This window comes from Anolis carolinensis, chromosome 6 (genome assembly GCF_035594765.1).
Source record: "Anolis carolinensis isolate JA03-04 chromosome 6, rAnoCar3.1.pri, whole genome shotgun sequence".
NCBI lineage: Eukaryota > Metazoa > Chordata > Lepidosauria > Squamata > Dactyloidae > Anolis > Anolis carolinensis.
In genome coordinates this window covers 14496309-14520528 of record NC_085846.1, presented here as the reverse complement: position 1 = coordinate 14520528, position 24220 = coordinate 14496309, and the positions used below count along the sequence as shown (strand labels likewise).

At 44.8% G+C, this 24220-nt stretch overlaps 1 protein-coding gene across 1 annotated transcript; it reads left to right on the top strand.

The window, feature by feature from the left end:
• The first annotated feature begins 5645 nt into the window (after positions 1-5645).
• On the top strand, positions 5646-22677 carry ca11 (carbonic anhydrase 11). Its single transcript, XM_008117202.2, has 9 exons — positions 5646-6193; positions 8088-8162; positions 13356-13498; positions 13795-13980; positions 17905-18000; positions 18113-18185; positions 18973-19127; positions 19701-19866; positions 21684-22677. The coding sequence occupies exons 1-9, from the start codon at positions 6130-6132 to the stop codon at positions 21716-21718; spliced, it is 993 nt and encodes a 330-aa protein (XP_008115409.1). The 5' UTR covers positions 5646-6129; the 3' UTR covers positions 21719-22677.
• Positions 22678-24220: the final 1543 nt, after the last annotated feature.

The window sequence follows — 24220 nt, the reverse complement described above, 5'->3', positions numbered from 1 at the left end:
TTGGGGAGAAAGGTGGAGATCATTGCCATTGTCTTCCAGATATTAGATCTTACCTTGAAGGTGATGTAACAGCTTGAAAGACATATAAATAATTGGTAGGCAGCCTCATTATACGTGTGTGTGTGTGTGTGTGTGTGTGTGTGTGTGTGTGTAATTTGAAGTAATAAGACAATGCCTGTGTAATTGCCATGTGCTTCCTCTAATTCTCCCACCCATTCAAGATTAGTTTGGAATGAGTAAATAAAAGTAAGCATTTGAATTCATTGGAACAGAATAGGACCTCATCACACTAGAGCTTGGATCCACATTAAATCCACTTTAGGGAGGGGGCTTTAAACAGCTCAGCCAGACAGGTCCTAGGCCTCACCAAACTACAAATCCCAGAATTCTGCAGGAGGCAGAAATCGGATTTAATGTGGATTCATGCTCTAGGTCAAAGCTGAGCTACTACCAGTCCTCTTCGGCAGCCAGCTCCTTTGGGCTTTGTTTCTCTCCCCAATGGTCATCTTCTGTCTGCTTTTCCTTGCTTTCCTCTTCCCTGCTTTCCTCTTCCATCTCCACCCACCTTTCCTTTCGTATTGTGTCTCTTTTAGATCATAAGCATGACATCAGGAAAGGCCTTGTTTTCTTTTGACACATAAACATTTGAGAGATTTTCCAGGTAGAGGGCAAATTTTAAAGACGCTAAGCACGTAATTAGCTGCCGCTTATTTTGGCTCGGAATCAGTTCCACACATTCAAATCTGTAATCTCCATAATAAAAACGCAATAAAGCAGTAGAGAAACATTACTTTTTGTTAGCTTTAATTATGATTTCTGTAGAATGTGACGGGAAAGCTAATGTGGTACAGTGGTTAAAATATTGATTTTGCCCCATCAGCTCCAGCCAGTGTGGTCAGTGGTCAGAATAATGGGCTGTGGAGTCCAACAACATCAGGGAAAGCCACAGATTCCCTGCCCCTAGCTAGAGCATTGGATTAAGTCTAGGAAGAATTGTATTTTACTCCTTGCTGAGTCATGAAAATGAATGGATTATCCAAGCTAGCCACTATCATGCAGCCTAACTACCTCTAAGGGTTGTTATGGGGATAAAATGTGTGCATTGGTGGTGAAATCTGGGCTTCTTGCAATAATTGGGGGATAAGAAATGCTGGCTTCAAATGAAATAAATCTTTTGACAATGAAATAAATAAAGCCTTTGATGATATAATAAAGTGATTTCTTGAATCATTTGAGCCTTTGGGTTTGAGCAAGTCTGCCTTCAAGTTTGAATGGCTATTCTTTGGAGAGGAGAGGCTTTAGACTTGAACCCATTAGTTACACAAAACTTCCATAGTAGAATATTTTGTAAACCTAAATGAAGATTCACACACATTGATAGAACATACTCTATCTAGCACATGCACGGGCAAACTTTGGCCCTCCAGGTGTTTTGGACTCCAACTCCCATAATTCCTAACAGCCGGTAGGCTGTTAGGAATTATGGGAGTTGGAGTCCAAAACACCTGGAGGGCCAAAGTTTGTCCATGCCTGCTCTAGCAGCCACATCATTATGATAAATGTCGAAAATCTAGACACTCATAATGATATTTGCCACAATCAGGTTCAAAAAGAGAGGCAACTGTGTGCTGACCCATTACACCATTAACAAAACACTTCTACAGTTTCCATCAGTACTGGGACAGGCCTTTTATAAAATTAAGAGATCTTGATCCCCCCTTCTCAAAACCAACACAACTTTGCATTACAATAATTACACTATCACTTAGGCTACCGCTTGAGCAAGAACTGAAAACTGAATGTTGGTGGACAGGAAAAGAGATTTAAAGATGGGAAACTGTGGCATAGATGCCAAGAACTGGGAAGCCCTGGCCCTCAAGCATTCTAACTGGAAGTCAGCTGTTACCAACAGTGCTGTGGAAATCGAAGAATCATGAATGGAGGGTAAAGGGGAGAAATGTTTCATGAGGAAGAAGGCATTTCAAGCAAATCCTTGTCAGGACCGCCTTACACCTAGAAACTTATGTCCTCATTGTGGATCAAAAATTGGTCTCTACGGTCATCTATGGACCCACTGCCAAGACCATACACTTGGAAGGCAATTATACTTGGCCATGAGTGATAGCCTATGGCGACCACTTATGCAACTGAACTCAGAGGGGGCAAGAGAAGGGAGTAATGGTGTGATAGTCCCTTCAAATAAACAACAGCAACTCTGACTCTGATCCTGAGAACCCCTGGTTCTATGGGTGCATCTATGATGTAGAATTAATGCTGTTTGACACCACTTTAACTGCCATGGCTGAATGCTATGGGATACTGGGATTTGTAGTATGTCACTCTTTGGTAGAAAAGGCTAAAGACCTCATATAAGCAGCAACTTCCACGATTCCATAGCATTGAGCCATGGCAGTTAAAATGTTGTCAAACTGCATTAATTCTACAGTATAAATGCAACCCACAACACTATCAAACTATCCGTTTGGTGGCGTAACATCACACCCCAGACTGAATTTGTTGTGTTGGTGGTTCTGAATGCCTGGCACAGAAGAAGTAATAGGCTGTTGCCTTCATCACCGCCATTTGGGCTACCTCTTTGGCCACCAATGGGATACAAAATCCCAACTAGATGTAGGATTTTCTGGACAAGGAGGGGACAAGCACAGGTAAGCAATCCTTTCCTGGAAACAGTATGTATTACAGTTCATCCCCATTTACAACCCCACAACTGCAAGCTGCTCTTTTTCCCAATCATGCGCACATGTATCATGACCATTAGGCAAAATGCAGAGACTGCCTTGGGCAGCAGGTTTGAGCCATAAAGGGCAGCATATGTTTAGTTATTCACCCCCTTATTCCTGCATTTTTAATTCCAGGGATCGGGAGAGGAAACTGTGGACTTGTCTCATGTGCCAAAATAATTTGGCTGGCTTTGGAAGCTATGCAGCATGATGGGTTTGTGTCCACATGCCGTTTACTGCTGGACCTGGAGGAGGAAAAAGATGCCTTTGTGTTTAACAGAGTTTACCCTGCCTTCAGCAGCACCAAGACCACAATTTATTCTTTGTGTTGCAAACAGGGCTTGGGAAATGTCTTACAAGAAGAATGGCTCTAATGACGTGCTGACCCCGTGGATAACCAAGCGGTGGAAGGATCCCACAGCATCATCCTGCCGCTGCTTCAGTTTAAGGATGCCTTCGGTGTGTCGTTACACTCGCTCTTCTTAAAAATAACCTTCCCAGCACTGGTTCTAAATGTGTGTGTGTGTCAGTAGTCAGTATATGCCTTCAAGTCACATGCTGGCTAATGGAGACCCTATAAATTCCATAGGGCTTTCTTAGGCGAGGAATATTGAGGTGGTTTTTGCCAGTTATTTCGTCAGAAATATAGCCTTCAACATTTGGTATGTGTTGGCGGTGAATACCAAGAGCTTTAGGTAAGGTAATTGAGAGTGGGGCAGGGAGGTCCATGTTAAAATCAGTTGCTGGAACCCCCAGTTTCTTAATTTACTACTTCCTGCACTCAGGTCCTTCAAGGACATACAGTTACACTACACAGAGAGGTTTGTCCAATTTGAAGCCCAAAATATTGTTTTCTCCAGCATGGAGTTATAAATCATGGCAGAGCCTCTTTCTTTGAAGGTTATTGAGCAGAGGCTGGATAGACATTTATCAGGAGTGCTTTGGTTGTATTTTCCTTAATGGTAGGGGTTGGATTGGATGGCCCTTGTGCCCTCTTCCAACTCTTTGAGTCTATGTATAACCCTTACAGCTCATTTTGAGAATCAAGCAGGAAACAGTAGGTGGAGCGGCATGTTGTAATCCCTCACCATAAACTCCTGCACTTTGTGGCCCCTAGACATTGCTAGCTGATGGCTCCCATCATCCCTGATCAATAGATACCTTGCAAGTTGTAGTCCAATGAGACCTGGAGACCTAAGTCTGGAAAGCGCTGATCTAGACCAATCTTACGTGCCTGTTGACTGGGGATGATGGGTCTTGTATTCGAAGTATTCTGAAGGGCACCAGCTTGGAACCATGCTGGTTGGAGGATTCTGTGAACTGAGTTCTGAAAGTTGGGTGTGGATTCTGGGAATTATCATACCAAGTAATATGTTCTCAACTTCTATATCTTTATTATCATGAATGAGAGTGTACATCAGTGGTTCCTAACCTGTGGTCCCCAAGAACTAAAATATGATCCGTGGCCTCACTGCTACTACACCGTTGCAACAAAAGTGCCCTCTTATAATGCCAAGGCAATGGCAATGTCGGGAGGGGAGAGGCTGACTACCCATGAAAGGTGCGACAACAAGTCAGTTCTATGTGGCGCCTAGAAGCAGTGGTACCTTGGTGTCTTTATTTTTAGGCCTGCTCCTGCAGTTATTTGGGGTGCTGATTTTAAAAATTGCATTGGATAGACCACATCAGCTCCAGATTATTGAATATGGTTTTCTGTGGGCGAACAGACGGCAACTGCTGGATGACATATGTTCTGTATCAGAAACTAGAGCTGACATGGTCTATCCAATGCAATTTTCTGAATCGGACCCCCAAATAACCAAACTGAATCTAAAGCTGACCAAAAAATTATTTGTAATCCTTTTGGTACAAATGTTAGAGAATGGCCTCTGGTCAAAGCGGTTCCTGGTCAAAGTGGTCCCTGGTCAAAATGGTCCCTGGTCAAAGTGGCCCCTGGTCAAAGTGGTCCCTGGTCAAAGTGATTCCTGGTCAAAGTGGTCCTTGGTCAAAGTGATTCCTGGTCAAAGTGGTCCCTGGTCAAAGTGATTCCTGGTCAAAGTGGTCCCTGGTCAAAGTGGTCCCTGGTCAAATGGTCCTTGGTCAAATGGTCCCTGGTCAAAGAAAGGTTGGGAACCATTGGTGTACATGGAGACACATTCAAGCCATCTCAGGTATTGTATTTGTGTAAAATCCTATTCCTGCCGCCGTTGTACTTTGCAGGGCGGTAGAGTGCCTGGAAAATATGAATGTGAAATTGCTTGTGTCAACTTATTAGGTTATCTCCTCCTGGATAAGGGAAATGTGCTCACAATGCTTCAGTGCAGGTAAAGCTAATGATGCTACAATTAGGTTTCATTTTATTTGAGGGCAATTCCAGATATTTTCCCCCACTCCCCTCCTCAATCCACCTTAAAACATTCTCTTTTCCTCCTCTGGCTCTCTCTCTCGCTCTCTCTCTTTCAATTGCATCTCTTTGGGTCCCTTGGGAGCCGGGAAGGGAAAGTGAGAGAGAAGATCTGTGCATTTTAGAAAAGGAGGGAGGGAGGGGGGAGGAAAGAAAGGGGGAAAGTAGGGGAGCCGAGGCTGGGAGATGCGGAGCAGGAGAAGAAGAAAGGAGAGGCAAAAGGGAGAGCCAGGCGAGGGAGGAAGAAGAGGCAGAGGTGGAGGCGAGGGAGAGGGAATGTGGGGGGCAGCGGGAGAAGGGGGAGAGGCTGGGAGAGTTCAGAGCAGAGGAAGGTAAAGGGGGGAACCCCAAAAGGAGGGAAGAGGGGGAAAGGGGGGTGATAAAAACAGGACAGGGAGAAGGAGGTCGGGGAGGAAATAGACCGAGGAAGAGAGAGAAGGTGGAGAAGAAGAGGAAAAGAAGTGAAGTTCGGGGACTCCACAAAGAGCCATCTCCTTCCCTCGGAGGCCGTCACCCACTGAGAAATCATGCAGCAGGGAGTCCCACAGCTCCCGGATCCTTTTCTTTAAAGGGGAAAGAACCGAGAGAGGCTGGATGTGGGCACCCCTTGAGGAGTGATCCTACAACCCCCGTCCCCAAGACAACCCACCCTTTTCCCCCTTTCCCTCCTTCCACGTTGGGTCCCCTGGAGAGGGGGCGGGGGGAAGATGGAGGGATGGAGGAGGAAGGAAAGCTAGGGGGAAGAAGAGGGGAGGGAGGGAAGGAGGAAGGAGGTGAGATAGGGAGAGAGAGAGAGAGAGAGGGATGGAGGAGGAGGAGGTCGGGGGGCTCTCCGGGGTGGCTCCGAGCGGGGCATAAGGGCTCACCGGACCACGCGAGGAGGCTGCGGACACGAGTGGGGCGCCTTTCCTTCCACTCGGGATGCTGAGAGAGGGGCGCCTCCACTTCTGAGCAAGGGGCTGCCTTCCCTCCCCACGCCCCACCATGAGGACCGGGGTGCATGTGGGGCTTTGCCTCTTGGGAGTCCTGACAGCAACTTGTATGGCTGGTAAGAGAGAGAGAAGGATGAATGGATGGATAGATGGGGAAGAAGCACGCGTGGGTGTGGGCTGGGGGTGGTGGGAGAGGGAGGCATCTCTCCTGGCATGGGGAGTCAGAGTTGCAAAGACGGGAGAGAAGAAGATTCATTCCTCAGAGAGAGGCAACTGGGACAGCTCTTCACCCATCCACCCATCCATCCATCTATCCTACCCATCTCTCCATGCCATCCCTGTATTTTTTTTTTATTTCCCTCCCCTTCACACACTCCTGCTGTGTATTCATCTTCATAAGCAGGCAGATCCTCCTGATAAATTATGGAGATGAGCTAATCTGTATACAATCCGGAATCCGCCCATTCTTCCTAACCTGTCTGTCCCCGCTTTGAAATAGAAGCAAAGACTTTCTGTATCTGTTTCATTGATTTCAATATCAATGTCAAAAAATATAGGTAGCGTGATTTTACATAGAATTTGTGCTACTAGACAAATATCACTCAAGTAAAATAAACATTAAATATTAAATAACCGCCACAAAATAAAATGTAAACACTGAACTAATCTGTGAAACTGCTATTTCAACAAATCCAATGAAGTGGTTTAAAACCAGTATTTTAAAAAAAGATTAGGACTAAGTACGTTCCAGTCTCTTAGATCTAGCCACCTGCTTTCACTCTACCTGTCTTATTTTTGCACCTTTTCTTCTAATTTGGAGCCAAAAACACCCACTTTCTATTGTTTTTTCACCCCTCTGCTTCAATCCCCCTAAAAATTATTATTTATGACAAGAAGAGTTGCAACAGTGCCTCTGAGCATGTGTGGGGTGCCTCTTCACTCAGGGCCAGGTCAAGTGGGGTAAGCTGTGCATGCCATCAGGTGAAACTTTAATGCGCTGTCCACCTGCCAGTCCACCCATTTATCAGGTTGTTGTGAGTTTTCCAGGCTGCATGGCCATGTTCCAGAACTCAGAGGAGGCAAGAGAAAGGAGCAATGGTGTGAAAATGTGTTGTCTAAATCTTTCATGGTCAGAATCACTGGGTTACTGTGGGTTTTCTGGGCTGTATGGCCATGTTCCTGAAGCATTCTTTCCTGACGTTTTGCCTGCATCTATGGCAGGCATCCTCAGAAGTAATGAGGTATGTTGGGATTTATATATCTGTGGAATAATGTCCAGAGTGGGAGAAAGAACTAGCATTGCATAGCCTCTCAGCTTCCAGACATGAATCAATCAGGGCTAGCTAGCACCTCCCAACAAAGGATTCCCTCAGGCAGTAAGCAGGCAGACCTTGAAGCTAAAAGGCTATTCAGTGCTAATTAAGGTGACCAATTGAAACATTCACATCTGCTTCAAACAGACAAGAGTTAGGATGCATGGGAATGAGTGGAAGGATTCCCCCAGTCAGTAAACAGCCAGACCTTGAAGCTGCAAGGCTAATCAATGCTAATCAATGTGGCCAATTGAAACATTCACACTTTCTTCAAACAGATGAGAGTTCTTTCTCCCACCCTGGACATTCCACAGATATATAAACCCCACTTGACTAGTTTCCAACAGACCTCACAACCTCTGAGGATGCCTGCCATAGATGCAGGCGAAACGTCAGGAGAAAATGCTTCTGGAACATGGCCAGACAGCCCGGAAAACTCACAGCAATCCAGTGATTCCGGCCATGAAAGCCTTCGACAACACACCACCCCTTTATCCATTCAGGTGTCTTCTGTGAAATCTGTCTCTACACATCGATTGTCCATTCAGAAAAGGAGGAAACACAGAGGAGAAGGCGGAAGGTTCCAAGCAGAGATGGATGTTGGTGTTGCACACTTGTGCCTCCCTCTCCAGATGTTCCTTAATGATTAACCCTTTCCCTTCCATCTCGCACCCCTCCCTCCTTTTTCCTTCTCCAGTGCAGTTTGTTCCTGCAAAGACCTATGAGGACTGGTGGGCTTACAAGGAGACCCTTCATGGTAGCTTTGTGCCAGGTACAAAACTCTCTCTGGTTATTATTATTCTGCTTTTCTGCCTTAATTGAGAGTCCTCATGGCAATGGTGTTTATCCTGATCATGATGATGGGGAGATTTAAAGACTCAGCCCCTTTATGCTTGCTTTCCTTCTTCACATTTCCAACCCAAGCAACTCTTTATGTTTTATTATCCTTTTAATAGGTAAAATTAAATATCTTTCTGTTGCCTTCTCCTGTGGATCAAAGTGAACATGTATACACATACATATGTGTATTTATTTATAAGTACATAATCATAGAATCATAGAATATATAAGAATGTATACATAAGAATATATGTTGGTCAGATTAACCTTATATTTCACACAACACCCTATTAGCTAGTGTCTTTTGGAACTCATTGTCACAGGATATCATGAATCACTGAGCATGTGTTGGTCTTTCCACTCAAGATAGGAGGACTTGCTATTGGATGGATCTAGGACCAATTCCGGGCATATTTGAGTCAAAAGCGTACTTGGCAATTGATGGGAAATGTCATCTCAACCTCAGACTAGAGAGCCATTGCTAGCCAGAGCAGGCAAATGGCTTGTTTTGAGGAAACTTCTTCTTCCTTTAGAACCAAAGATGGGTTATACAACACTTGTTTAGATGCTATTTATGTAAAGCTTAATGAATAGAAGGTAGAGCTGTCAGTGGTTGATCGCCATGACAAGCTGAATGAAGCCTGCATAATGAGAGGAGCTCTGCCTTTGAATGCTGGATCTTGGGAAGCAAAGAAGAGAATATGATAATGGTGCCGTTATTACGTCATGTCAAGCCTGAAAACTTACCAAGACTCCTCAGGGGCAGAAGCAGAATGCCACACTAAATGAAACCTTCCTTTGATTTAGCAAGGCAGCTTTCAAAAGGCATGGGTGGTGAGTGGGTCTAAGGAATGAAAAAGAATGAATGGAGGAGTGGGAACTCTTTTTCTAAGCCAGAACCTGAAATAGTTACTTTTTCTGGTTTGTAATTCCCAGAATCTTCCCATCTATTATATCATTTCTCTAAGTTCTGGGCATGGAATAACATGTAACATGGCAGGTATATATTATTAAAAGGCAATGTGGTAAATAGTATTGATAAAGGTTTGTCCTTGACTTTAAGTCTAATTGTGTCCGACTGGGTGTTGGTGTTCATTTCCATTTCTAATCCAAAGAGCCAGCGTTGTCCATAGACTCCTTCAAGGTCATGTGGCTGGCATGACTACATGGAGTGCTGTTACCTTCCCGCCTATTGATCTACTCATATTTGCATGCTTTTGAAGTGGTAGAAGCTGGGGCTAACTGTGGGAGCTCACCCTCCTCCACAGATTCAAATCACCAATCTTTTGATCAGCGAGTTCATCAGCTCTGCAGTTTAATCTACTGGACCACCGGGAGCCACAATATGGTAGTGGCCTAAATATGCAAAAGGCAACAGAGCCTGTCTGATCTCAGAAACTAAGCAGAGCCAGCTCTGGCTATTACTTGGGAGGGAGACTGCCAATCAGTACCAGGTGGCATAGGCTATATTTCATAGGAAGGAATGGCAAAACCACCTCTGAGTATTCCTTGCTAAGAAAACCCTATAAAATGCATGGGTTTGTAATAGGTTAACCAGTGACTTGAAGACACATGCACAGGTGTGTGGTGGCCTATATTGGGAACAGAGTGGAATAAAAAAAAATGAGATGGAGGAGAGCTGAAAATAGGACAGAGTGGTGGATCGAAGGAAACATCCTTGAGACAGGATGGTTCTATAGAGCATTTTCAGCACCTATGAACATTCATGTGTTCTTCCCATTAGTATCGTTTTTGAAAGAACAGATTGTGATCACCTTTATACAACTGGCTTGCTTTACACATGTTGGCTGGTGCAAACTGGGGTAGCAGTGCTGCACCTTGCAAGGAAAAAACCCACAACAATTCATAACAAGGGTCTTCGTTTAAAGGGAAAACATGTATCTAGGTCTCATTGTGGCCACAGCAAAATGGTTGACTGAGTGTAGACAATGCCTATTGAAAGTTGAACGGGTTGGAATTTCACTTGCCAAAAGCTCAACATCTACATTTTCTACACATGGAGCCCTACTATCCTGTTTCAAACACTTCCTTCTCCCATACTTCTCATCTATTTTTGTTGTTGTTGCTGTTGTTGTTTCTCCCATCCTGACCTCATGTTAATTATTTTCACATCTTTTCAGCAGACAGCATATGCTTGTCCTCCTTTCCTTCCTTCCTCCCTTCCTTTCCTAGGCTTTGGCTCCTTCAGAAACTTCTGCCACATGCCAGCGGTGTTGGTAGGGAAGAGCAAATGTTCTCCGGTGTTGCTCTCTAAATAGGCTCACCCTGATTACAGAGATGCATGCAAATAGGGGGTTCGATTTACATAATTTATTCTGAGCTCAGGATTTTGGGGGCTTCCTTGGCAAGGCATGTCGGCAGTGGCACCAGACGGCCAATTAGATTTCCTTGGACTCCAGATGGGGGAAATCTATGCCTCTCTCATGACCCCCTGCGTCCAAGGCTGGGGATGACGGGTGGAGTCCCAAGGGTGAGTCAGTCAGTGTCTGGGTGGGCAGGTGGGACATCCCCATCAGCCTTGCTCCGGGAGAGAGCGGACACTGATACAGGAGATTGCTGCGCCGTTCCAGCTGTACGCAGTGCTGATCCTGGTTGGGGAGGGTGGGAAGGCTGGGCTTAGCTCAGCAACTGCAAGAGGCTGCATTAATATTTAATATCTCCCTTGCCCGCTCCAGCGATGCAGCGAGCAGCACAGAGAAACAGGGCCACAGTGTGTGGGTGTACATGTGGAAGGGAGGGTGAGCGACTGGTTACGTGGAAGCCACAATGTCCTAGGTCTCCCTCCCACTGTCACTCTATTTGGGGAGCACAGGAGAGGAGAGGGGAAGTCTGCATCCCCTATTCGGAAGGAAAAGGGGGGGAGGGGAATAATTAAATGTACACATACAGATGAGGCTACAAAGCGTGCACACACACACACACAGAGCAGCCACAGAGGGATGAGAAATGAAACAAGCCAGCGAGCTCAGAGAGAGAGAGCCAGATGAAGGAACACCCAGGGAAGACACTCAGCAGATATATTGCTTTGCTCAATTGCAAATATACCAACGCCGTCTAGGTAAAGCCCTCTCTCGTCTTTATTAAATTGCAGAGAGGGTGATTGAGAGAGAGGGAGACTTAATAAACTCCTACATGTCCACATCTGCACCTAGTTAAATGTGACATCTGCACACACGTTTGTCAAAGCAGGCACACTTTAAATTTGCATGCCGTTGAAAAGGGTGGAACACAGAAATATGCACACACAAATAAACCCAGAAGACAGCACAGCAATGGCACTGGGAACCAGAACCCCATGTTTAGCCTTTCTGATATAATGCTGTTTGCACGGAAATCAAAACATAAGGAGGAAGAAGCCGTCTGGATCAGAACCTGGGTCTATTTAGTTCACATGATGGCATGGGAAGCCCATGGGTGAGACAGGAGCGCAACAGCACCCTCCAACACATGTTCGCAAGCAGAGGTGTCCCTGCTAATAAGATAGAAGAAGTGGCAGCTTCGGGCATGAAAGTGTTCTGTATTTTTCCTGCCAGGGATGGGGAGAGGAGCTTGTAAGGTTTTCTTTCTCATGCAGTATGTTGGCTTGCTCACCTTGACATTTCCCTTTCCACCTCTCTCTCTCTCTCTCTCTCTTTCCGTTTCTTTCTTTCTCAGCAAAATGCCTAGAGCTGGCCCTGGCTCTCAGCAACCAGGCCTGGGAGGCACTCATGGCCTCTAACGGTACCAAAAATACACAGCCCTCGTGACTAGTAGCCATTTATCTTCTTACCTTGCATGACTGTGCCTCAGCCTCTTTCTAGGTTGGCAGACAATGGTCAGCATCCTATTGGCTTGTCGATGGAGCATTGAGCTCTAATGAAGGCATGGGCAAACTTTGGCCCTCCAGGTGTTTTGGACTTCAACTCCCACCATTCCTAACAGCCTCAGGCCCCTTCCTTTTCCCCCTCAGCCGCTTAAGCGGCTGAGGGGGGAAAGGAAAGGGCCTGAGGCTGTTAGGAATGGTGGGAGTTGAAGTCCAAAACACCCAGAGGAACAAAGTTTACCCATTCTTACTCTAACCAGTATCTTTACACTGGTGCTCTGAGCTGTTAAAAAAATGTTTCTTCTTCCTTCACTCATAGTCCATTTTCCTGTCATTGGTGACTGCACAAGTGGACCTTGGCAATTCCAGCTGTCATTGCACATCTGGGACAAAGATGTCTCGGCCAAAATGATCAAAGATGTGGAAGCCAGGCTCTATGGAGAGTGGCTTTAGGGAGCTGGGTAGGTTTAGCTTGGAGAAAAGAAGGCTGAGGGGAGACATGATAGTCCTGTTTAAATATCTGAAAAGGTGAAAAGGAGGGAGCAAGCTTGTTTTCAGCTTCCCTGGAGACCTGGGACATGGGGCAATGGGTTCAAATTGCAGGAAAAGTCCGTTCCACGTAAACATTAGAAAGAACTTTCTGATGGTAAAAGCTGTTAGACAGTAGATTATTCTGCCTCGGAGTGTGGTGCAATCTCCTTTCCTGGAGGTTTTTAAGCAAAAGCTTAATGGCCATCTATTGGGGCTGCTTGGCAGGAGGTTGGATTTTATGGTCCTTGTGGTCACTTCCAACTCTATCATTCTATGTTGTTCAAGGGAGCACTGGATACCTTCTTCTGCTTTGTTCAAAAGAGTCCTTACCCTAGCACAGTGTTTCTCAACCTAGGGTCCCCAGATGTTTTTGGCCTTCGACTCCCATAAATCCTAATAGCTGGGATTTCTGGGATTTGTAGGCCAAAAACATCTGGGGACCCCCAGGTTGAGAACCACTGCTCTAGCATAAGCAGGTGTTACGGCAGTGTAAGCCACCCACAATGTGTGAAAAAATAATGCTACCTTTTCTCTATCCGAAACTGTCCACCTTGTTAGTGTCAACTGCCTGCCCTCTCCTTTGAAACGTCTGGGCCATTGTGAAATACACACACAGGCATTTTCTGACTTTCCATCCCAGCACTCTTTTCCTCCCTCTGCTCTCTGTAATTGTACCCCAGGGAATAAATATAGCATTTTATTGGCTCGTACTGAAGGAAGCAGCAGGATACAGTCATTGAATCGGCTTGTCTTCTGCTGCTCTCGTTGCAGGTCCCCCCTTTTGGGGTCTTGTAAATTCCGCCTGGAGCCTTTGTGCCATTGGCAAACGTCAGTCACCGGTGGATGTTAACACCAGCCAAATGGTGTATGACCCCTTCCTTCCTCCGCTTCGACTAAGCACAGGTGGAAAAAAGGTGGGTATGTCTGTGTCTATTAGAACTATTGTGCTCATGTTCTGGAAACAAATGATGACAAGTAAAGCCTGGGAAAAAAATCCGATTTTAGATGTATTCCCTGTCTGAATTGGCAATACTGGACTACGTTATATTGACCCAACGACTGCTCTTGGCTCCAATGTCAATTAAATAGCAAATCCACTCTGAGTTTTAGGATGGACTTTAAAGAAGTTGTTGAAGTTGCTAAACCAATGTCAATATTTATGCAGCTTCCCATGTACTTATGGTCCTTATCTCTCCGTCTTTTCCTCCAGATCAGTGGCACCATGTACAACACAGGGCGACACGTCTCCTTTCGCCCAGACCCATTGCAGCTGGTTAATGTCTCTGGAGGTCCACTTTTGTACAGCCACCGGCTCCAGGAAATCCGCCTGCACTTTGGAAGCGAAGACGGGTTCGGCTCCGAACACCAAATTGATGGCGAGACCTATTCTGCTGAGGTGATTTCAGGCCTTCTTAATATGGGCCTAAAGACCAGGAAAGCAGAAATTTAAAAATAGGACATGCAGAGGAATCAACCAATGTTAGTCCCTTTCCCAAAAAAAGGTTTCCTGGAATCCTCTGTCATGCTACTTTCCATATATTTAGTATGTGGTAGCAGCACCAAGGGAAACCGTGTTAAAGAATTGTGATGTGTAACAGGACACTGGTGAAAAAATCCCAGTATGATGCACAATTCTTCAGCTCGTCTCTCGATGCTCAACAGTTGTGCATCAGTCCTGTTGCATATGTCTCCCAATGAGCATCAGTCACTTTGCTGGATCCCCTACATAGTGATGCAATAGCAGGCCTTTATTGGATGTAGATGTTACAGAGCTACCCAATTCTAATTTCCAGAGGTAAAGGTAAAGGTTTTCCCCTGACTCTGTGGGTTGGTGCTCATCTCTATTTCTAAGCCAAAGAGCCAGCATTGTCCGTAAACTCCTCCAAGGTAATGTGGCTGACAGGACTACATGGAGCACTGTTACCTTTCCGCCGGAGTGGTACCTATTGATCTACCCACATTTGCATGTTTTCAAACTGCTATGTTGACAGAAGCTGGGGCTAACAGCAAGAGCTCACCCCGCTCCCCGGATTTGAACTGACGACCTTTTGGTCAGCAATTTCAGCAGCTCAGTGGTTTAATCCACGGTGCCACCAGGGGCTCCTAATTTCCATAGATGTCCTGAATATGCTTATGAATAAGTCTAGAAGATTTTGTTTCTTTCTGATCTGATATGATATCTGATTTGAAGGACCAGTAATACTTTTTATGATGTGTTAGGGACTGGCACCCCATTTGTGCACATTAATTACAGCTGATTCCTTCTCTACTAAAAACTTTCTGTGCCGACAGCCAATCAGCAGAACATGGACCAGCATTACTCCAAGGTCCACCACTTTTAAGTAGCACTGTATTGAATTACATCTCCATTGGTCTGGTTGGGGATGATAAATGGTGTACAGTAGTCCCACCTATTTGGAGCATCACTTAGTTAGGAAAGGCTGGACTACATGTATAAAAGCTTGGAGCATGTTTGGAGAGGAAGTACAGCCCTTCATATTTCATTGTTTTAAAACAAGCTTTTATCTTGATGTTCAATGTAGAAGGTTTTGTTTGATGCGGGAGCATTCAAACACATTTGGGCTGATACTGTTACTAGCAAACAAGGCTTCATAGAGCCTGAGGCTATTACCATGATCAAAGATCAACTGGAGGTCAGATGTAGAAAGAAGCACATGGGCAATTTGCTCCTTGGAAGGAGCAGATTTGGAAACAAGGGTTTTATAAGGTCTAGCACAGGCCTGCACAACATGTGGCCTGAGGGTCGGATGCAGCCCACAGAAGGAGTTGGCGACGCCCACAGAGTTACGAAGCCGCAAAAGCACAGCACTGCCACTACCTCATCCCTATGCTCCTGGCACAGGAGCCTTCCTCTCATCTCCCCATAATCCCCTTGCTACTGCACCTCCAAAAAAAGAAAGAGAGAGGGTAAAACCTGCTGGAGGACCTGGACTCCAGATCTGTATCTAGTTTCTTTCTCTCTCTCTCTCTCTGTCTGGAGAGAAGGGATGGGGAGGTGGGAGGAAGTCCTGGGTGCCAGGACAGCAACTGTGCATTGCTCCTGGCACACAGGGCTTCCTCCTCCCATCTCCTCTCCCCTTGCTGCTATGCTTCCAGAAAGAGAAGGAAAGAAAGTCAACTGGAGGGCCCAGACTCCAGACCCTAGCACATAGAGAAAGAGAGGGAAGCCAGATCTTAGATCTTGGAAATGGCGGTGCTAAAAACCTATCTCCAAGAGGTTTAGCCTATAGTGGTGCGATGAGTAAAACCTTGTGCTGGCTGATCTGCTGACCTGAAGGCTGGGTTGCTGACCTCAAGGGTGCTGGTCGAATCTGCGAAATGGGGTAAGCTCTCATCTGTCAGCTCTAGCTTGCGGGGACATAAGAGAAGCCTCCCATTAACATATTTGGGTGTCCCCTGGGCAACGTCTCTGTAAAAGGCCAATTCTCTCATACCAGAAACGAATTGTAGTATGTTCTCAAGTTGCTTCTGACACGATTTTTAAAAGCCTATTTAATTCATCTCTTTATTACTGCCAAATTGTGCAATCCTGGTCTAGTGCATCGCTGTTGTCTCAGCAGATAGTAAAGCCATGAGTTCACCAAACTGCAGACCAATTGCATCCTAGCTCTAAAGGGCATACTCATAAATCCCTATGGAGAGCCTCCCCAGGGGAACGAAAGACTCCTAATTCCCAGATCACAGAATCTAGACCAGGCATGGGCAAACATTGGCCCTACAGGTGTTTTGGAGTTCAACTCCCACAATTCCTAACGCCGGTAGTCCAAAACACCTGGAGGTCCGAAGTTTGCCCATGCCTGGTCTAGACCTCTAGTTCACAAGGGGAAGGAATTTCAGGGCGAGAGCACTGTCTTGGAAAACACATGAATGTGGGGCAGAGTGTATCATTCATCACTTAAAATTTGTTTGCCAAGATCCTACTCCACATATTTATTTATTTATGAATGTGTACATAAATAACATCTTTTGACCTTAGACCCAGAGTCTACCTTAACAACCAGCAGCCACATTGAGCAATAGAGTTCTATTCAGCTGGCAGCCATCAAGATGCCAGCTGAATAGGTTCATCAAGATGGCATTTCCAGTCCACTCTTTCCAGCAAGCAAGGCTACAAGAAGGAATCGCTTCTGATAATTGCAGCCTTTCTCGCTGCTGAGAGGGAACCGGAAATCCCATTATGTGGCATCCCCTTCACCAGCTGAACCAACCTCCATCATTTGTTGTCACTACTGGTATTAAGTTAGGTTTGGGAGGGGGCATTTTCAATTGAGGCAAGAGTGCCATGAATGTGAATACATAGCATCCCTCAATACAGAGCAATTACGCATCCATAACTCTACATTACAAATCCTTAACTGTAATATAGGATGCCAGCTGTTTTTTATTGAATAGTATATTTTGTATATGCCATTCACTTTTTTCATACCCACCAGCTGGCACTCTGTATTGCAGCTAAAGATTTGTAACGCAGCATTACAGAGCCATAACTGCTTCATATTTGCACTATATCTCATCTCATCTTGGAAGCTGAGCAGGATCAGCCCTGGTTATTACTTGGATGGAAGATCACCAGTAAATACCAGGAGCTGGAGGCTTTATTTGAGAGAAGGAAACTGGGAAAACAACCTCTGAGTACTCCTTGCTTAGGAAGTTCATGGTCACCATAAGTCATTAGGTGACTTGAAGGCAGGCACACACAACCTGTGTATGACATTACCAGTGGCTGTCCTGGAATGTCTCACCTTCTGTGACATAAAAAGAGGTCTCAAGTTTTGGCTCTGAAATCTCAAGGCTTTGAATTATTTATTATTTATTTATTTATTTACAGTATTTATATTCCGTCCTTCTCATCCCGAAGGGGACTCAGGGCGTATCACATTACACATATAAGGCAAACATTCAATGCCTTAACATAGAACAAAGACAGAGACAAACGCAGCTCCGAGCTGGCCTCGAACTCATGACCTCTTGGTCACAGTGATTTGTTGCAGCTGGCTGCAGCTGACTGCTCACCAGCCTGCGCCACAGCCCGGGAGTGTACAGGAAAGAGATGCCTAGATTTGCTGATAGTTCTTTGATGCGGAGTTCAGCTTTCCAAGCATCTTGTCCACATCAGGAGCTATTCAGCCATAAAAAAAAGAATGGAGATGAGGTGAATTGTATTCATTGCCTTGAATCCCTTGAAGGAAGACTAGGTTGCAGATGTGTGACATGCCTTGTTTTACACTTGCGAAATCCAAGGTTACTTTTTATCACACTGACGTGAGTCTACCATTTTCTCTTTTGCATTCACCTTTAGGTTCAGCTGATCCATTACAACCAAGAACTCTACCCCAATATCTCAGAGGCCTCCCGCAATCCCAATGGCCTGGCTGTCATTTCAATCTTTGCCAATGTAAGTCCTTCGTACTCTGGAATAGAGAGGATAGCCTTCTGCCTGGGTCAAGATAGGAAGGAGACTGGATAAAGAACCAGGTTCAAGGCCTTTGTGTGCTTTCTGTTTCTAGATTGGACCAAGTCCCAACCCATTCTTAACCAGACTGTTAAACAGAGAGACCATCACCCGAATCTCATATAAGAGTAAGTATGTAGCTTATGAAGGAGGCAGGGAGAGAATGATGCGGAGTGGAGGTTTCTTGAAATTGTAGTGCAAAGAAGAAATGTTTCCAAGCTATGATGGAGGGTCACCATAAGATGTAGCAATAGCTTCTGTCTGAAATGGATTCAAAATGGAGGGCAGTTTATTGACTGAATTATTCCTCCAACATCCAAGGCAATACACTTTTGAATATCTTATACCAGTGGTTACCAACCTTTTTTTTTTTAACCAGGGATTGCTTGGCCAGGGACCACTTTGACCAGGGATCATTCTCCAACATTAATACCAAAAGGGTACAAATCAGTTTTGGGTCAACTTTAGATATGGTTTGGTTATTTGGGGTGCTGATTCAGAAAGTTGCATTGGATAGACCACGCCAGCTCTAGTTTCTGATACAGAACATATACCATCCAGTAGTCGCCATCTGCTCGCCTGCAAAAATCCATATTGAATAAGCCTCGGAACTATAAGAGGGTTTTGCAAGACCAGTCACTCTCGTTGGAACGGTGTAGTAACTGTGAGGACCTGTGAAAACGGTTCAGTTCTTGCGGATTACTGGTAGTCTACAGACTACAGGTTGGGAACCACTGCCTTATACTAAGAACAAACAAAAGGGGAGAATTATTTTATATTCATGTCTGTTTCCTATGCGGGAAGTTACTGGGAGCAAAATGCGGACCTAGATGGACATCTGATCCAGTCCACCAGGGTTCTTCTTGCATGCTTATTAAAACAAAAATACGCACCTGTATATTTCTGGTTTGATAGATGATGCTTACCTTCTTCATGATCTGAGCCTGGAAGATCTCTATCCAGAGACATTTGGTTTCATCACCTACCAGGGATCCATGACAACCCCTCCGTGTTATGAAACAGCCACTTGGATCCTTATTGACCGACCCATTAACATTACCTCAGTTCAGGTGAGTCTTCTGACCCACTTAATGCAGAACAAGACCTCTTTGGCTTCCTATATGCCAATCCTGAACATGGAAAAATTACCCGCTATACTGGCTGGGGAATTCTAGGAGTTATAGTCCAAAAACAAGGTTAGGAAGGAATCTATTTTTGGAATGAATTACTTTGAGAACTAGTTATTTTTTGCAACCATTTGTACGGACTAGGTTGCCTTTTTTGCCTATAATAGCCACAGTTGCAATTCACTACTTTTCAGGGGAACTAGAAGGTCTCCTTGTTACATATTATTCTCCCTAGGTGCTGACTTTAAGTAAAAGTGGAAGGGAGTATCTTTTGCATTCTCACAAATTCCAAAGTGCAATATCTGAATTGGCCATTTGCTGGTACAAAATAGAACAGCAGTAATATGATAGTAATATTCCAAATTTTGTCTAAAAGCTTAGACTTTCCCAGCTAAAATTCAGGCAACTTTGTTCCTATATCATTTTTTCCTAGTACAGTATATGTTTGCCTCCCCCCCCCCCCCCACACCTATAGCAGCCTTACAATCCTCTTGCCATTATTTTTCCATCCTCCAGATACATTCCCTTCGCCTTCTCAGCCAGAACCTCCCTTCCCAGATCTTCCGGAGCATGAGCGACAACTCAAGACCCCTCCAGCCCCTCTTACACCGAAGCCTTCGGGGCAACCGAGACCCGCGGCGCCCCACTCGGCGTTGCAAAGGGGGCAACTTTAGGCTACACGGTATGAAAACCCAAATCAGTTCTCCTGGCCTAGTAGAGCCAGGCTTGTTCCATTATTTGGGGTGGAGAATTGATGCATTTTGAGACTATCTTAATTATCTGAATGCTAGGCAGCCATGGAGGTTATCGTGAGGTCTCAACACTCTTTGGCAGAGAAAGCTTAAGATTTTGTAAAACTCCAATTCCCAGGGATTCTGCATTGAGACATAGCAGTTAAGTGTAGTTCAGGCATGGGCAAACTTTGGTCCTCCAGGTGTTTTGGACTTCAACTCCCACACTTCCTAACAGGCTCAGGCCCCTTCCTTTTCCCCCTCTGCCGCTTAAGCGGCTGAGGGGGAAAAGGAAAGGGCCTGAGCCTGTTAGGAAGTGTGGGAGTTGAAGTCCAAAACACCTGGAGGACCAAAGTTTGCCCATGCCCGGTGTAGATGCACCCTTGATGTCTTTTCAATATTTACACCTTACCACTATAGCAAATACTCCAGATAGCTTACAACCCAAATGAGCATGGCGATTGGGAATTTGTCTAAAGAAGTCAATAAAACCAATCACATGAGCAATAGCAGGTGCTGCAAATTCACTCTTAAGAAATATCATCCACAAAATAAATAGGCTTCAGCACCTGTGTAGAAACTAATGGTAAAGAACCAGTAGGTTTGACTTTGGGAGGCTTTTTTCATATTCTGGATGCCATCACTGGCGAGGCCATGACTCAGGTACTTCGTTACCCTTCCACTGCATTTTGAAAGGAAGGAAGATTAAAAGTCTCTCCTCTGAGTCTCTCCTCTAAAAAACAATACAAGCTTTGTTTCTCTGTACAATCAAAAATACAGTGGGTTTCTAGGGGTGAGCAATGAAGCCACTTCAGTATGTTCAATCTTCCATTCTTGTTTTAGACTTGAAATTGTCTTTAATTTAAACAAGGAGTGATTGTCTAGTCAGTCACTTTTCTTCAAAATTAGATCACAATGGTAGTAAAAATGTGCCATAGTGGCTGCTCATCTTCCGGAGCCACAGTGGCACAATGGGTTAAACCTTTGTGCCAACTGGACTGCTAACCTGAAAGTTGGGTTACTGACCTGGTTGCTGGTTTGAATCCGCAAGACAAGGTGAGCTCCCATCTGTCAGCTCTAGCTTGTGGGGACATGAGAGAAGCCTCCCAGCAGGATGGTAACACATCCGGGCATCACCTGGGCAACGTCTTTGTAGACTGGCAATTTTCTCACACCAGGAGCAACTTGCAGTATGTTCTCAAGTTGCTTCTGACATGATAAAAAGTATGTTAAATCTTCCATTCTGTTTTTAGACTTGCAATTGTCTTTAATTTAAACAAGAAGAGATTGTCCAGTCACCTTTTCTTCAAAATTAGCTCACAGCGGCGGCAAAAATGGGTCAGATGTGCCCACCAAGCAATAGTGGCTGCCCATCTCTGGACAACCTTTGGAATAACAATGAAGAGAAGACAGAAGGGAATGAGGGCTGGATTGCCAATAGCCTTTATTGAAATATCTTCTGAAAGCTATTGTTGCCCTGGGTTCCTTAATTCAATTGTGTGATGGCTTTGTGAAACTGTGGCAAGGGGAGAGCCTGTGCATGCTGATAGATAGATAGGATGGCATTTAGTGCAGCTGAAATTTAAACAAATACACACACAACTGGCAATTTGGCCCCTGTGGCCTCCCAGAAATAGGAACAAAAGCAAGAGAGCGGTTTTTAAAATAGACAGTAGAGACTGTCCTTGGGGGAAAGGGGCAAACTGGAACAAATGGGATGTAGGAAATAATCTCTTCGGCAAGTCTGTGTTTATTTCCTCTTTTGCAGTGGACGGCACACGGCCTCCCAAAACGGTTGCGTAGCTGAAGTCTGTCGCTGGAAGTTGTGTCCCGTTGAATGTTTGAGGGCGGCTGTCGCTCCTTCAAAGCGTGACGTCTGAGGAAGCCACAGCCTCCCACCTCTGGGTGACTCAATGGCCTCCCACCATGAACAGCGTACGGTGTGGATCCACATTTGAGTTTTCATCTCAAGGGTGCTTGGAACACACATACTTACCCCGGTGTGGCTTCCAGAAGTTTACCAAAATATGACCAGGGCTATTTATAAGCAAAATGTGGCATGCTTCCCATTGAAGAGCCATATCTCAAAAGGGAATGGGAGCTCCCCAGGCGCTTGAGGACTAGGATCTTCCCCAATGGCATTGTTCCCTGCGTTGCCAGTCACTTTTGTTCCGGACATCTAGCATATTTGAAACCTCTATGGGTCCCAAATGTTAGGGAGAGAGAATGTACCCCAAATTCTGGGCAGATCGGCCAAGCTAGATTGTACTTTAAATGCTGCACTTACCTCAGAATGTTTCCTTAGACAAAGAAAAAAGGGAGACTAACCAACCCCAAGATATTTGTGGGTATTCTAGGGAACTCGGCGCCCATAAGGCATGAAAGTCAAACCAAGATGGTTTGTTAATGTCCCAAACTTCAGAATGTTTGTGGGGGAAATGCAGAGACACAGTGGGGATCAATCCACAATCCTGAATTTCTTTCAGTACTTGCAGAAGGGAGGGGACGCGCACTTTGAACTTCACCTCACTAGTTCCTATTAACCTAGGGTGGAAAATACCAGAGGATATATCCCAAATCTCAGTATATCTTGGGAAGTTTAGGGAAATATATAAAGAAATACCCTTTATATAATCATTTCCAAATGGCCTTCAAGACCCTTAGCTGGGAAGCAGGGGAGGGAAACATTTTATTGCCAAAAGAAATTGACTATTTGAATATGGATTAATATTATTAATTAAAAAAACAGTTTTCAAAACAAACTCTGGTGTTCCTGGAATGAAATTTCTTGAAAAGTTCAGTTGGGTGTCAGCTGGTCCAAGTCCATGCGTGGGTAAGTGTTAAAAGGAAACAAGTTTATGAGGAAGATTTGTCAGAAGAAACAAGGGAAAATATGCTTTCACCAATCTTAGGTTGAGATCCATATTTCATTGTCAGGATCCAGTGTTGCTGTGAAACAATCCAGACGCTGCACACAAAAGCACAAATACAACCGGAGCTTCTGAACAGAACGTAGCCAAAAGCCTTCCTGTCCCACCATGCTTTCCGGTTTCATTTAGTGACACCATTCCCAGATAGGCGCTTCCTGAGATATTTGTGGCATCTGAGAGGCTGCTATAAACAAAAACATTTCTTCCACCTGATCATATCCTGAATTGCCTTGCTAAACAGAAGAAGGATATGACTGATCACCTGACAAGTGCTGAATCTCTTTCCTGCTGGCCAGGAAAATCTGTCTCTACATCTGATGAAAAGCCCCCAAATGTAGGGAATGACAGCTGTGTAGACCACATAATGAACAGTCTGTTCAGTCAAAATGTTGCAAGCACACATTGCCTAGAGATGAAAGATTTGAAACTTTAGGAATTTTTTTACTACAAATCAAAATACTCAGAGTGATATTAAGATGGAGAAAAATAATCAGTGAGAAAAAGTATTATAGCCATGATAGACCTGAACCACTTTTACATTAGCCATGCCGGCTGGAAAATTCTGGGAAGTGAAGTCCAAAAATATAATTTCCAAGCTCTGGTTTAGATCTCCTGATAGACTATGATGTGTCACGGAGCACATCAACACCTTTGACAGGAAGAAAACTAATCAAACGAATTAGTCAATCAGCAAACTGATTTTGGTTACCTGGATATCATGGCTACTGAGCCATGATATCCAGGTAACCAAAATTAGTCTGCAGATCGAAAGCTTGGGCCTCCAAAGGTAAATCTTCTCCAAAATGCTACCTGCTCCACATTCAGGGTCAGATAGACAGGTGCCAGTGAGAGGTTTCAAGGTGGACATAAGGAAGTGATACAAAGACAAGAGATTTGGATTTGTTGGGCACAAGAGGGGCATCATGGGACAAGATGTGTCTGTGCAAAAGAAATGGTCTCTCCTTGACTGGAAACTGAATCAAACTGCTGGCAATGGACATGAAAAGAGTAGCTTTTAAACTAAGCTCTTGGGGACATTTGCCTGGAGCGGGGATACATCCAGTTTGGGCTGAATCACCCCTTTGGGATGAAAATGAAAGGGTTTGTGATTGCCCAACTAGGGATGGAATGGAAATACGGTGGCATTAAAACGTGACAGCCAAAGAGACCTAAGCACTGAGGTGAGGAAAAATGTGTGCACCATAGGCATAACGGGGGCCGGTATGGGTGTTTCAATGCTAATGCTAGAAGCCTCTGAGCGGAAATTTGAGCATTATACAGCTTGGTTTTAAATTAGCATAACATAGCGAGGATAACCTGGTGGGACAGAAAATCAGTAGGATGGAGTCCTTACAAACTGAAAAGAACAGGAAGG

Bases quoted from the DNA above. Each gene is read 5' to 3' on its own strand.
- ca11 (XM_008117202.2), top strand. From the start codon at position 6,130: ATGAGGACCGGGGTGCATGTGGGGCTTTGCCTCTTGGGAGTCCTGACA. The intron at 18,186-18,972 runs GTAAGTATGTAG...CTGGTTTGATAG, and splicing joins CACCCGAATCTCATATAAGA to ATGATGCTTACCTTCTTCAT. The intron at 19,128-19,700 runs GTGAGTCTTCTG...TCCATCCTCCAG, and splicing joins TTAACATTACCTCAGTTCAG to ATACATTCCCTTCGCCTTCT.